This window comes from Meleagris gallopavo, chromosome 2, assembly GCF_905368555.1.
Source record: "Meleagris gallopavo chromosome 2, MGAL_WU_HG_1.1, whole genome shotgun sequence".
Taxonomy (NCBI): domain Eukaryota; kingdom Metazoa; phylum Chordata; class Aves; order Galliformes; family Phasianidae; genus Meleagris; species Meleagris gallopavo.
The window spans coordinates 22364479-22379203 of record NC_139405.1 but is presented as its reverse complement, the minus strand read 5'-3'; the positions used below and the strand labels follow the sequence as shown (position 1 = coordinate 22379203).

General features: G+C 39.8%; 1 protein-coding gene across 3 annotated transcripts in view; it reads right to left on the bottom strand.

Moving 5' to 3' along the window:
* The window catches only part of UBR2 (ubiquitin protein ligase E3 component n-recognin 2), a 52056-nt gene extending 43119 nt beyond the window's left edge, over positions 1–8937 (bottom strand). For all 3 annotated transcript variants that reach the window (XM_085219323.1, XM_085219325.1, XM_085219324.1), the window contains exons 1-4: positions 8778–8937; positions 4545–4804; positions 2834–2912; positions 1648–1761 (exon numbers count right to left, since the gene is read on the bottom strand). In XM_085219323.1, the coding sequence (XP_085075449.1) occupies positions 1648–1761; positions 2834–2912; positions 4545–4804; positions 8778–8855 (531 nt within the window). In that variant the 5' untranslated portion in view covers positions 8856–8937. The remainder of the gene's footprint in view (positions 1–1647; positions 1762–2833; positions 2913–4544; positions 4805–8777) is intronic.
* Positions 8938–14725: the final 5788 nt, after the last annotated feature.

Below are 14725 nucleotides of genomic sequence, written 5' to 3'. Positions count from 1 at the left end.
ACAATCCAACATTCTTTTTGAATACTTGCAACCACAAAATCATATCATCATTTGAATTGGAAGAGACCTTTAAAGGTCATCCAGTCCAACTCCCCTGCAATGAACAGGGACACCTACGGCTAGATCAGGTTTCTCAGAGCCTGGTCCAACCTAATCTTGAATGTCTCCAGGGACAGGTCATCCACCTCCTCTCTGGACAAACTGTTCCACTGCTGGAAGTTTTGCAGAAATGTTAATATCTACCATTTCTGGGTTTTGATTCATTTAAAATTTATTAGGGCATGCAGAGTAATCAATCACCAAAAGCAAAGGCAAACCTTATACAGTTGCACTGCCTCCATTCCCAGCACTTTCAAAAAGACACATATCCCAGCAAAAAGAAAACAGGCTACAACACTGCTCACAAATGTTGTCCCCCTACATATGATGTTAAATAAGCAACCTCAACCCCATTATTTACCAAGAAGAAACACACAATCTGCTCAGTACCTTAGCTCTTCCACCATTCACAATACTGCCACCTTTCTTTAACTACCGTAAGTATCTTTAAACATAGCACTAGCAGTTCACCCAAGATTTCAGAACATCAGTCTTCTAATGCTATCCTGTAATGTAAGCTGCGTGTAGACCAAGCAGCAAGGCCATAGGGCAATTTCTAAGCACTGAGACAGTGAGTACAGATTTTACAGCTGTTGTCACTGCAATACAGTTAGAGTTGTTTCACTTAAACCAAGAGATCAGCAAAATTAGTACAGAAAGTCCTCTTCTATATACTCTTCAAAAGAGATTTCACAAATTATATTACATAAAAACAGCTCTAAGTGGCCAGAAGAGAAGTCCAACTAGCTGCCATCATTCCTGAGATGTAATAAGAGATAGGTAGGAAAGAGTATAAGGGCAGAATACTCCTTTGGTCTTCAGTAACTTAAGACACGAAGATTTCTCAAGCTAAAGATGGTGTCTGTAATTCTACATAGCTACCAATCGTTTCCTCCTCCTCAAACACGCTAAATAGCCTTCTGAACAAATCCAAATTTTTAGCAAGACCAGTGTTTTGAAGCATTAAGTTCAACAACTGGAATTCATATCACATTATTTTTGCTAGCTTTATTTAATATGTTCAACTTGTTAAGCTATAAGAAATAGCAATCTTCCTATTTACCTTCTCTATACTAAACTTTTAGCTTTTAGAGATTCTATCAAATAACTCCTTTATGGCATTTTGGATTCTCACGTTTTTAATCTGAGCAAAGCTTTATTGTTCCAATTATGGCATTTCCACAATGGTCAGTTATTTTGATTAAAAAAAAAACTAAATCTCTCTACTTTACTTCGTAAGAATCAGAACATATGTTGCACAGATAGCTTAATTTGGCTTATTCAAGCATGTGATTGCATACAGATTTTTTCACATTGAAGATTTCCTTCACCTTTCAGAATAAGACAGAAAAACAAAGAAGACAGAACCTAAGCTGCACAGGAGCCTAAAAATATAACAAATAAAGTCCTCAAGTAGAAAATGTCACTCTAAGCATCTCTAAGTTCATGCTGCTCATTTGAATGATTTCCTATATCTACATGCATACACACACACACACACACACACACACACACAGTTAACAGTATTTCAAAACACAGAATCTCAACCTCTTCTTCTGCAGTCTCTGAAGTGTTAAGTTCATGCTTTTGACAATAAGGACCTTCTTTCCAAGCTTCAGTATCACCACAGTCACAGAAACCTCCTCCACCTGATGTTGTCATCTATAATTATTCAAAAACAACACAGTTTATGTGAATATGCATATAAACATACAGGAGCATTAACACAAGTGATCACAGCTAAACTACAAAATCAAGATCACAATATCCGATAGCTTTTTCCAGTACCTCATTAAAAAGCACTGAAATCAAGCTCGTTTCTATGATGACTGAAAACTTCATCAACTTGCCTACGCTGAAAAGTTCAAAGATCTCTATTCTCTAAGGCTGTGCAGAATTAATGTGCAGTTTATGACAACACAGTTGCAACCTGTAGTTTTTCTGAATTCATTAGCTGTAATGCTACCTTTCCTATTTTGGATTCTCATGTTTTTAATCTGAGTGAAGCTTTATTGTTCCAAACAGCACAATTACAGAGCAAGGTGCAGATGTGCTAGTTATAATAACAGGAGTTCTCAGAAAAACCTCTTAAGTTGTTCATGTTGTAAACCTTCATGAGTATAGTAAACAGTACATGAATACTGCAATGGTTATACATACATAGTTTTAATAAGGTTTGATTTTAAAGCAGGTATCAGCTCAAATAAATAAATTTAATGCTCTCTAAATAACAACAAATAAATGATCCATGCAAGAATCCTTCATTCACCTACGTGTATCAAAAAAGTATATTCTACACATACAGGCACATCCTACAGTCTCAACTAAATTAGACATATCTGAAATAGCATGTGCTTACACTTTGGATATAGAGGTTTTTCAATATTTCTAAAAATAAAAATAGTCAAACATCAAGTTCAAAGCAAGTGAAAATGAAGACTAATGCTGTAGAACTCTCTGAAGAGCACACATTAAAAATAACACACTCCTATTTGTAAAGTTAACTGTTACGCATAAAATTTAATCGCTCAACATTTTAGAATGATAACTTCAGAATTTACACTCAAACAAAAACACTCAAGTTCCTTTAAGATTATTGCACAGACTTAATTCAAAACTTCTGTGTATCCAACTTTTTGAAATTACACACACATTCTTAAGCAATAAATAAAGAGTTTCTCACACATACAGAAATACTAATGACTATATCACATATCCCACCAGTATTACTTACCCTGTATCGGTGCTCTCTATGAATACTTCCAAGAAAGCACTCCATGCACAACACACAAGTTGGGTCAACTGCACAGTCTCTGAAAACAGCAGGAGAAAAAAAAAAACAGCATTAAATTTTTAGCCTTTAATTTTGTACAACAAGTAATTTTTAAGTATCACCAGTATGAGCCTTTTGACTACATCTATGTTACTCAAAGACAAAAGGGATAGGTTCCAGGGTGGGGGAAGAAACTAAGTGAAAGTGCCTGTTCTCAAAAAGGAGAGGTTACAAAAATGTTGTTTGAGTAACATAGCCACTGTTTTTTCAAGAAATGAGACAAGTATATAAGCAAGGGAAAAGATGAATTACCAAATGCAGTACAGACAGGTACACAACTCAAACCCAAACAAATTTTCTCAAGTACAGAGCGCGAGCACTAAGAATCTTCAGCTATCAGAGAAGACACTATTTTTCTGAACGCTGGAAAGAAAGATAGCACTCAACAGACTAGATCTGCTTCTAAGCTTAGTCCTACAAGCTTACTAAGAAGGTCCAAAAATGCAATTTCCTTAATCAGAGAATTGAAGAGCATAATAAAGTCCTGTCTACAAGCACTGTTGTATTAGATAGAAGCAAGGGGCTAAAACAATGAAGGATACAATTACGCATTACATTTAAGTCTCCCCCTAAGAAGCACTGAAAATACATGAATTTATGTAAGGTAATTGATTTCAAGGCACCTCAACATTAAGGGACTCAGATTTTGCAGTGTAAAAACAACCACCAAGAGAATGAATATTATGACAGTTACTTTAAAAACAAGAATTCCACGAAATAACTTATGTTCACAAACTCAGAAAAGTATAATTCTCATTATTGCTCATTATCAGCTGTAAATCAAAGAAAATTGCTAAAATACAACAGAAAACAGTACCAGTTTTACACATTTGTCCAGTACTTGATTGAAAGATGAGGCTCCATCTTGACAGCAGCAACATAAAAATATTCTGTATTTACTCCTGACCCCAACTTAACAGAACTCCCGTAGTTTTCATCAGCCCATAAGAGCATTTAATCATTAACATCTAACTTCCTAGACTTCAGTGCAATTTAACTTGAATTAAAAGGCTACCTAAGAGGTCTTTTTGTTTGTTTTTTAAATTCTTTGGGATTACACTTCACAAAAAAGTTCTAAAGAAACCATAGAAATTCCTTTAGAAGTACTAATAGATATTAGTCCCCCTCTCTACTTCACCACTTAGATTTCTTCACTCTTTTTTGAGGATGTGAAGAAAGCACCTAAGAACATCTAAGAAAAAAGGAGTTTTCCCTGTGATCGAAGAGATCTAACATACCCCCCGTTAAATCTCATCTACCTCATGTTGAGAGGTCTTAAAACGCTTCTGACATCATACTCTTGAATTACATGACGTGCACCTGCCCACTTATTTCTGATTAATGCTCTGAAGTCACACTGACAGTTCACCTGAACTACTTTTTTATTCTTGCATTTCTTTTGTATATAAAACAGTCTACAACATATACTATTTTTCCATTTACAAACCTGTAGTATGTTATTTTTGCCTGGTCCCACCTCTCATGAGAAACAACTGCAAGTTTACTTTAAAAATACACTGAAGGTAGTAAGTTTTCACTAGGACAATAAATTTCTATCACCTTGTTCTGTTCTTCATAGATCAGAAATGCTCCAAATGCTAATTTGAACTACCTGCAAGAATACGTAGGTTCTCCCACTTTAAAAACGCGACCACAGAGATGGGAAGGTTTGTTTGCTTGCTCCAGCTTTGGAAAACCAAATGCAGGATCTTCGCCACAAAGATACCATTCCATTGGTCCCAGCAACACGTGTTGTGCCAGCATGTCTTCTCTCTGTGGGGCAGGGTTAGGACCCCTGCAGTAAATTTTTGGTACATAGTAGGCCAGATGCTGGTATACTTCCTTCTGAAGCTCATTTGCTTGCAGCCATTTCTTTTAAAATAAAAAGAAACAGTAAACAATACACACATTAGTAAAAATACAAACCACAGTTCTACCCATCAGAAAGCTTTTTTCTATTTCTAACTTATAAAACTAAAGTGGCATTACAAAACCCCAAGTGTTAAATCTAGAAGATTACACGAGAAAGACATTATGAAAGGCATCATCTGTTTACTAGTTCACATATTTTATCCTTTTGACATATTGTGTTCTTTTCAAAAGCATAAGATTTAAGAGACCAAATTTTTAATCGTTTTCATGATCGATGAAAAGATCCCACGTTAGCAGTGACTTTTAGAGCACGCTGGCTGTATTTACATGGAGTTGAGATGGACGCTGCCAGCTGGGGACACAGAGGCACAGCAGAAGCCTGGAGATGGAAAGAGGCAGGCAGAGACAAAAAGCCCAAAGAGACTGGCAAGCGCAGCACTGGGTAACTGTCCAGCTCTCATTTAATAACAACAGAGCAACTAAGAAAATAAAGGAGTTTGGGTTTCTCCCATGACCAAAATAACTCACGTGAATTACTATTTCTAGCATAATGATCTATGACTCTTCGTAGTCAATCAGTTAAAAAAAATAATCTGTGCTGACAGATTTTAAAAGCCACACTGCTGTATGTGCTGTAACCCACTGAGAAATTCATGATTTTCTCTAGTTTTGTCCCTCTATGCATCACAGCTCTTTCTTGGCTTTTTTCTCCCCCTGAACATACACATGCACAAAGAATAAAAAAATATTCCTCAAAGACATCATTTGTATTACTCCTTGTGGATTATATTTTTATGAAGGTCTAAATTGGAAATGAAGGCTGCACGACTTTTGAAATAAATAAATGGGAAGAATATATCCTGCAAGTGTGCTCTTATTAAATCTTGCATGATCTAAACAGCCTTAGCATGCCATTTCTCATTGTAAATACGACAATCAGATATCCCTAGGCGATTTCAGATAAAGAATTCAGAATCAACCTGAAACAGCACATGAAAAGCAAGAATTAATTATATCAAAATAAATGGTTTGCTCAATCAAATGCTATAGCTTGATTAACTCTGAATTACTTAGATGCACTCTTAAGAAGTTACGTTTGAGACAACACAGTGGAAAGTTCACAATATGAAGAGTCAGCAGAGCATCTGGGCCATTTAAGGTGGTTGTGTTGTTCTTTTCTGGTTTTGCATGTCCTTCCTTGGTTTTAACATATCGCAATGTTTTCATTTACTAAACTGCTTTTTTTTCTGATGCAGAACTTCAAATAAATAACTCATATGTCAATACAGCTCTTAGTATACTTTTCTCAGTTCCCTTTTCTTCAATTTGAGTCCTTAAAATCACAACCAATCTATTAAATCTGTCTGTATTGATCTTGCTTTAATGGTCAAAGCCAGGATTTTTTTTCCAGGATTTTTTCCAAGCCAGTCCATGGGAAAAGATTGCTAACAAGCTCTAGCCATCTTTTTACATGTAATGTCAATGATTTAGTGGAGGGTTGTTAGTTAGGTATGGCTAGGTTGCGGTTGGACTTGATGATCTTTAAGATCTTTTCCAACCTGAGCGATTCTATGATTCAGCATTACCACAAAGGTACAGACAATACTGAAAAAAAAAAAAGAAAAGAGAAAAGAAAAAGGTTTAATTGCCAAGGATTTGATTTTTTTCCCTCCTTCGTGACTATTATCCTCTTCTTTCATCATTTGTGCCAAATATCTACTACTGTTAGGAAATGACACAATCATGCTGCAACTGACTTAGCCTCTTCCATGACTCCTATTCAACAAGATCATTTTTGATGATTTTCCATAGCATATATTAGTAATTACACTTGCGTTTTTCTCAGCACAGTATGCTTAATTACCGCCTTTTAGTAGTACTAGAAAACTATATGATGCAAGTTAGTTACACACAAGCAAGCTCAGACAAATACCTGCCCAGAAAAATATCTTGTTCCCTGAGTAAACGGCTTTCCCATCCCCAAAATTCTGAGAGTAGTTGCCTGCAAGTTAGGTGTGGCAATTCTAAATATCATCACACATTTTCCACTCTGTGGATCCAGATCTATAGACATAACTGCACGGACATTTTTGAATATCAGATCCCAGCCAAAAGAGTAGCAGAAGGAAGATGGTATGGACTACTAGCACATGGAGACAAGTGCCACTCCAAGAGCTCCAGGAAGGCAATGCAAAATGCTATTATGCAATATACACGTATGCATATCTAGGTTATGCTACTATTCTAAATCACTACCTGCACTGAAGTGCTGTAAAATTACTCAAAACTTTGGAAAGCATTCTTTATTAAATACAATTCATATTTATCAAAGTTTTCTTTGCCAATCTTCTATCCTGAAGTTGCACATAAGTAAAGAGAACGGTCTATTCTTCCAAGAGAAGTTGTTATTAAGAAGTGATGCGTATTTCTCACTTCCTCTCCCCTCAGAGAGGGACAGCAACTTTTGACAGTCCTAACAACTAACCCAAGAAGCACTAACCACGTAAACAAATATCTAGTGGTCCACCCAGAATTCCTCTTAAGTCCATAGTTAAGCAAGAGATACTGGAGAAGAAAACTTGTAATACAAGTTGTGAAACAATTTATACCTTTTAGCTTTTGAAAGGATGATTTCATTATTTTCATTTCGTTAGTTGTATAATAGCTAAATAATATCTAAACAAATACCTGTGTTTTAGATTAATGTAATGCTGCAGATAACAGTATTTTTTTTTGATCGTTGTTCTTCCAAAGTTTATAGTCATGATGTTTCAACAAGAGTTTGAATTGCAAAGTGTAATAACTGTTACTTCGGAAAGGTCTTCCTTTTGTTACAATTGCGCTATCAGCAAAGTAACACCATTAAGAAAGGTGGGAGAAAAACAGAGCTAAAAAAATCAAGCGCAGTGTTTATTTACACAATTAGCACCAGAAGCATTTAATTGCTAGCACATAGTAAATCTGACACTGCTAGAACTCTGAATTGTAGATTGTAATGGAGAATAGAAACGAGAAAGAGTTGACTACGGTTAAGATGGCACTTGTTCTCACAGTGAATTTGTAAAAATGATCCACTTAGTGAACCTTTGTCTCGGGTTTATCCCATGTGACCCAGAAAAGCAGTTGCTGATCACACAGGCAAGGCAGCAAGGACTTGATTTGTGCTATTTTATGAAGCGTTTGATGGTATTTCTGGGACTGAGGGGAAGAAAGGCTCGCCCTCGACCTAAACCGGCTAGAATATAGCTAACTATGCACATTCGCCCCCTTAATCATAGCTTTTGCCTGCGAAGTAATTTCACCACGATAATAATCTGAATTATAACCTTGCCTTTTGGACGACAGCTGAAGTAACTCAGGTCTTTCAAGACTTATCCTACGGACACGCGTTTGACACATACATCCAACTCCTCAAACACACAAGCACCTAAAATCTAGCGCCTGCATTTTACTAATATTTGCTCCACAAGGTTCTCATCCTACGAACCTGAAGGCTGGCACAAGCTCTCACCCCAATTACCTCTTAGTCACGGGGAGGGCAGGGGTAGAACACCGTGACAGAGCTTCAGTACCACAACGCACCCGCTCCAAGCGGCCCCCCGCCCCCTACCGCAGCTCTCCGGGTAAACGCGGCTGCCGGGGACGCGGCAGGGAGCCGCCAGGCAGCGGAACGCCCGTCGGCCGCTCGGAAGGCCGGGAGCAGCGCGGTAAGGTAGCCCGGCCTCCTTCCGCCGGTCCCGGTGGGTGCGGGGCGCTGGGGACCACCCAAACAAACGCGACAACGGGCGGAGCCGGCCGCTCCCCGTAGTGCGCTCCGGCAGCGCGCCGCGGCCGGGCAAGAGCGCCGCCGCCTCGCCAAGGCCCCGCTCTTCCCCGCTGCCCCCCGCCCGGAGCACGCACGGCCCGCACGGCCCCTCCGTGACCCCGAGAGCCGCGCCGCCTCCCCGCCCCGAGCGCTTCTCGCCCTTCTCACCGCGGCGATCTCTTCGGCCGAGCACTCCAACAAGCTCTTGTCAATAGCCTGCACCTCCGTCTCGAGCTCCGTCGCCATCTTCTCCCCGCCCCGCCCCGCCCCGCGCCGCCGCCACGGAAGCGACGCCCGGAACCGGACCCGGCGGCCGCTCCGCCAGGGAACCCGCTTCCGCCCCGAGCGTCACAGCGCCGTGCGCCGCCACGCCGCGCCGCGGGGACTTCTGGGAGCTGTAGTCTTTTCCCGCCGCGTGCTGCCTGCCTGCTCGTCTCCTAGGAGACGGCGCTCAAGGCCCGGGCTCTGTTGGGCGGGGGGGGGCGGAGCTGTCCAAGAAAATAAATACCAGTCTCTTAAGTGCCGTGAACGTGATGGCTACGGCCTTAAGGGCGATGTGACTGGGTTCAAACCCGCAAAAGCCATACGTCCTGTTCTTCAGCCCACACTCCGGGCCATCTCTGAGGCTGCAGCCCACACTCCGGGCCATCTCTGAGGCCGTAGCACACCACCCAAGCAGCAGTGCTGTTTCACATTTGGAAGCTTCACATTAGAGCTTCTCATTTGCATCTTAGCAGAAAGTCACAAAAACAACAAACATCCTGCACAAGACTATTTCATTTTAGTTCATCAGTCTCCCTGCTTCTTACAAACCTGTTGTACCACTCTTGTACCCACAGGCCTGTCTGTGTGCTGGCTGTAACTACAGCCGGACCACCACAGCCCGCAGACATGCCTGACACTGAGCACAAAATGCAGGAGCAAAGCTTCTGTTTGCACGCCACAAATTTCTGCGTGGATCTTAGCGTCGTTTGCAAGCTAGGCATTACTTCCATCCAACATTTGCCATAAACCTAGGCAGAGAGAGGCCCTGCTGTACAGGAACGTACACCAACAAATAGAATCATTGGAGTTGGATGGGACATTGAAAGGTCATCCAGTCCAACTCCCCTGCAATGAACAGGGGCACCTACAGCAAATCAAGGTTGCCCAGAGTCCTTGAGTGTCTCCAAGAATGGGACATCATCTCCTCTCTGGGCAACCTGTTTACATACCTCATCACCCTTATCTCTGCTTCCCACAGTTTATGCTCCTGAATGTACACCATGCACTGGAGGTGAATAAACAGACAGGAGAGGGAAAGACAGAGTTATAATTGCCTGAAGTACTAGCTGGAGATGGCCATACGTGTCGGCATTGGCAATGGGACTAATTTACAACAAAACTATGCATTAAAATTGAGTTCTGGTTAGCAGCTGATACTCCTTAACAATTTTTAAACATTCTCATAATGCATGTGAGGAGTTGATTTTTCACTTTTACATCTCACTTCATTCTTATTCCTTCTCCTCACGCTCCTCTCAGCTAATAATTTAAATATTGAGTTACTCAATAGAGGCACATTATCTTCTTATCTGTCCAAACAGTGACAAATGCATCCACAGCTATACATTAATAAAAGAAAGAAGGTGGGCTGCATGCCATTGTCTGGTTCCTCGTGAACATATTTAATGCTCTTTGCATCAAGGGGCAGCAGTGCATGCTCACACATTATTCAGACCATGTAAGAGCTTATTTCTGAAATCTCAGAGGTTTATAAATCATCACATTTACTGATGTACTCTGGGAATTCTGGTGACTTTTAAGATGCAGAGAACATGCACAGTTGAAAAAACTGATGGCAAGAACTGAGAACTGGCTTGTAGCCAGTGCCATGAGAAAATTATAGAAGGATTTAGAATATTAATTTAACCTCCTAACATTCTAGGAATAAGCTTAATTTCCTTTTGTCTATTGTACTCTTACTATGTGCAAAGTACATTTTTCTACTGTGTTTCTTTTTAAATTGTTTGACACTTCTTGAATGATTGTTCTTAGAATGCAGAAAATAATTATCTATTCCTCAGAAGATCGGCAAAGCCCACACTGCTTCTTATTCATGTAATGTTGATGCCTAAGAAATACAGAAGATGACACATCTTTGCAAGGAGGCAGAAGGTGAAAGTAAGCTGTGATTTAATGGTTTCTCCTACAAGTTGTGTAGAAAATGCCAGGAAAATCCTGGGGTTTAATAATGTGAAAGGCATCTTATTTTGCCTAGAAATGTGTGAGGCCCAAACAGAAAGCAGACTGTAAAGACATTATTTCAATATGAGTGTAACAGCTTCCTCTAGATAGAACATTTCATAACTTTTTGTCTCTGTCATTAACTTCCTAATAGAAGATATTATTCAAATTCAGGAATGATACTTAAAGCTGAGGACACATACCACCTCTATCTTCTGCCAAAAAGCCTAACTCATCTCAGGTCTATTATGAGATAGAAATTGAGGGAAATAAATCTATAGAATGTAATTTTTCAGCCAGGCTAATATTAAATCTTCAAAGCATCTCCCTGCTCTAACTGGTATGTCTCTGTGCTTCTCCTCCCAACATAACATACTTCATGCAATGCAGTAGGTGGTTGTGAAAGATGCGGGTATCATCTCTCTTTTTTACCTTTTGACCTGCCTGTTTAAGCATCTGTTTGTCTTTACCACAAAAATAAATGAATAAATAAACAAACAAATAAATAAATAAAAGGAAAAATAAATACAACAAACCAAGCCAAACCAAACTAATCAACCAAAGGAAAATAATTCACAAAACAGAATTTGAATGTCACTTTGACGGGGGTCAATTACTTTGATTAAGCTCCATTATTTTTAATAAATGCTGTATCCATTAAAAACAATGTAAATAGGTATAATTGGGTAAGTATTAATCATGGCAGTGGAGACTAGTGGTTGCTATCTACCTATGAAACAGGATCTTCCACAGAAGATCATCTCTTGCCACAGACTCAAGAGAAACTACCAGCAGCAGCCAAGCTGATGTCTAGCTATTTTGAAGAGCCTTCAGTGAAGCATGCTCCAGAGAGCTCTGGTTACAGAAATGGGCTTCTTGGCTGAATACCGATGATACGTGATCATCTTTAGGATCTGTTGCAAGGCCCTTTGCAACATTTGAGCATAGGAATGGATGAAATCATAAGATAAAGGGATGCTGGAAGAATTAAAAGTATCTGGCTTGCTGGCATGTTCACTTAAAAGCAGTTGGTTTAGCATAGCTGTATTAATTTGAATGTTAATAGAAAACTATTTCATATCTATCTGCAGGGACAGATGTCTTTGTACAGACTTAAACAAAATGCTATTTATTTTTCCCCACATCAAAGGGGTCTTCTGGCAATTATTAGGAAAGGTAAGTCCTGAAAGAACTCCAAAACGTGTTCTGTTCACTGTGAAAAGTCCATCTCCTGGTACAATTCTTTTTCAAAAAACAAGACAATCTAAAAGCATTTATGTCTGTCTGCACAATGTTTACTTATTAAAACAGATGATCAGCATTTTTCTAAATCGGGTTGATATCACATACCTGTGTCTAATACCACACAACCTCGCAAAAGCATTTTTCTCTTTAACCTTTCCTAAGTCAGCAATCCCTTTTACCAGATAAAGCATGTATCTAAGATTCAGATATTTGCAATAAAAGTATGTTGATAAGATAGTTTACTTCCAATAAAAGTAATTTTGATAGGATAGTTTACTTCCTAGACAACCAAAGTAGTAATTTTTACACTAAAAATGTGGTTTTTAAAGCCATTATCATTATCGTTCCATCCCTTCCTCTTCAGTGCTGGATGAGGTAGATTCGTAGTCACTGTCTCCTACAATGTCTTCAGATAAATTCAGATAGTAATTCTTTTATTTCTGTGCTGTCGATTTCAATGACAAATTATGCTGACCAGAATAGAATTTTGCCTGTGATAACGTTAATTAAAAGATGAATTCTGAATGAGGTGAACAATGACACCCAGTACTTGGTAGATTGATAAGACATAGTTCACTAAGCAAGACATTATTCAGAACAAAAGAGCACATGGTAATCTGCAAACACAGGTTATTTTAAGAATTTGGTTCGGAATTAGAGTATTAAAAATACTATCTGACAAACTGCAGGCAATGCTTTGTTCTTTTGCAGTAATAATGCTATAATATCAGCCCTTTTAGTCACGAAGCAGAATAAGCTTATTTATTTTCCCTTCTTTGTCTTTGCATGATCTTAGAATTACAGGTATATAGTTTACACATGAAAAAAAAAAATGTAAAAAATATCAAAACAAGAATATATAGCATAGTAGCAGTGAAAAGAAGACATAGAGGAAATATAAAGATATTGTGACCATTTTCCTCCTGTGAATGCTCTGTGCAAGTCTAGTAAAGGCAGTTACATAACTGATTTTTATTGCATTAGGCAACAGCAATATTGCTAGGCAAAATGATGTGCAGAATGAGAAAGCTTCTTCCACAGTGAAAATAAAGAAAAAAGACAGCGAAAGGGTTCTCACTTAACATCCAGTAAGAGAGTAGTGCAAGAGGGTGTGCATCTTCATTAATGTATCATGTCAGAATGACAACATGATTTATTCTCATCACGCACTCTCTTAGAAAAAATACACTGCAAATTCAATCCATGATAATTTTGCTGCTTTCTGCAGTGTAATGTGTCAACTGTATAGAACTCAAGCTGGTGAGTTAAAATGCCAGCCTCTGAAGGAGAGAGGTTTCAGGGGAGTGAAGATCAATGATAATTAATGAGTTATACAGGGAGGAAAAATTAACACAAGAATTAAGGAAGAAATACACACACACACACACACACACCAGAATGTGCCTCATCTCACTTGTTTTCACTGTGAATTCAGAATGCTGCTAGTGTATATTTAGACACATCAGTAACACAAACAGACTGTGAGCTCATGCTAAGAGCCTGTGTTTGTGGCTCATTGGTGGTCAACTTTGACACATTGGAAGATGTAAGTACCACTTGAAATTTTTGCTGTAGCTAACACCCTTTCCCAAGCTTATTCTCTGATGCCTGTGAACATGCAGTCTTATGTTGTGACCTCCTCCATAGACAGCCCTTCCTTCAAAGGGCTGACTATTTTTCTGTCTTGAACAGATTCAATTATTCTTGAGATTTTTACCGCCCATGTTGCAGCGAGTGACTAAGTTGCAGGAAGGAGGCTGTAATAACCTGTATGGAGCATAATTGTGTGCTGTGCTGCCTTGGGAGCAGACTTAAAACCTGTATATTAAAGAGGGTAGTCATGATTTTAGTACCAACTGCCAGGTAAGGAAGTGCATTATGAAGTTGAGACTTAAATCTGTAGTAATAGGTACAGGATACAGTGAGGTAGGTGGGCCAGCAGGGAGGAGATGAGGATTAAGAGCAGGCTGTAAGAGCCCAAGTGCTGCCCGCTTCCTCACCAGCAGAGGAGCGTCGTGACCACTTCGGTGGCCTCCTGGCAAGACACTCAGCCTTGAGCTGAAGCAAGATCTTGCTTTTCCTCACTGCAGCACTAGGTGGCAATGCACTGCACAGGCAGTGCAGAAGTCCTCTTCTGCAGCTCCCACTCCAAGCCCTGCCAGCTCCCACTCGCTCCAGCCTGCAACCGGAAGGGTGTGGGCGGTGGGGATGGAGGAGCAGTCCGACTTCACTTTTTTTTTTCTTCTCAAATCAGTCTTTAACCGCTTAGTGACTGCTCCTCGGAAAATTCAAGGTATTTTTGGAACGAGACAAGTATTAGGAGGTGAGAAACGTGCCGTGAAATTCCCGGAAGCAGCAGACAGGGCATGGGGAGAGGATGACAAGGTAGAGAAGCAGGCCTGGCCAAGGTGTGGACAAGAAGCAGAGGTCCTCCGGGAGAAGAAACTAGGGCATTTTTCTCCTCCTCTCACAAGGCCCCAAACCCCAGCACTTTGGTGGAGCTGCTGGGTGTCAGGAAGAGCTGGACACTGGGACACTGGCATGCGATGACATTGCTTGTTCTCAACAGATGTAGATTAACTGATACCCAGCTGCTGGGGGAAGAGTCCTTGGCTCAGGCTGAACTACGCTCTTGTTTCTCTGTG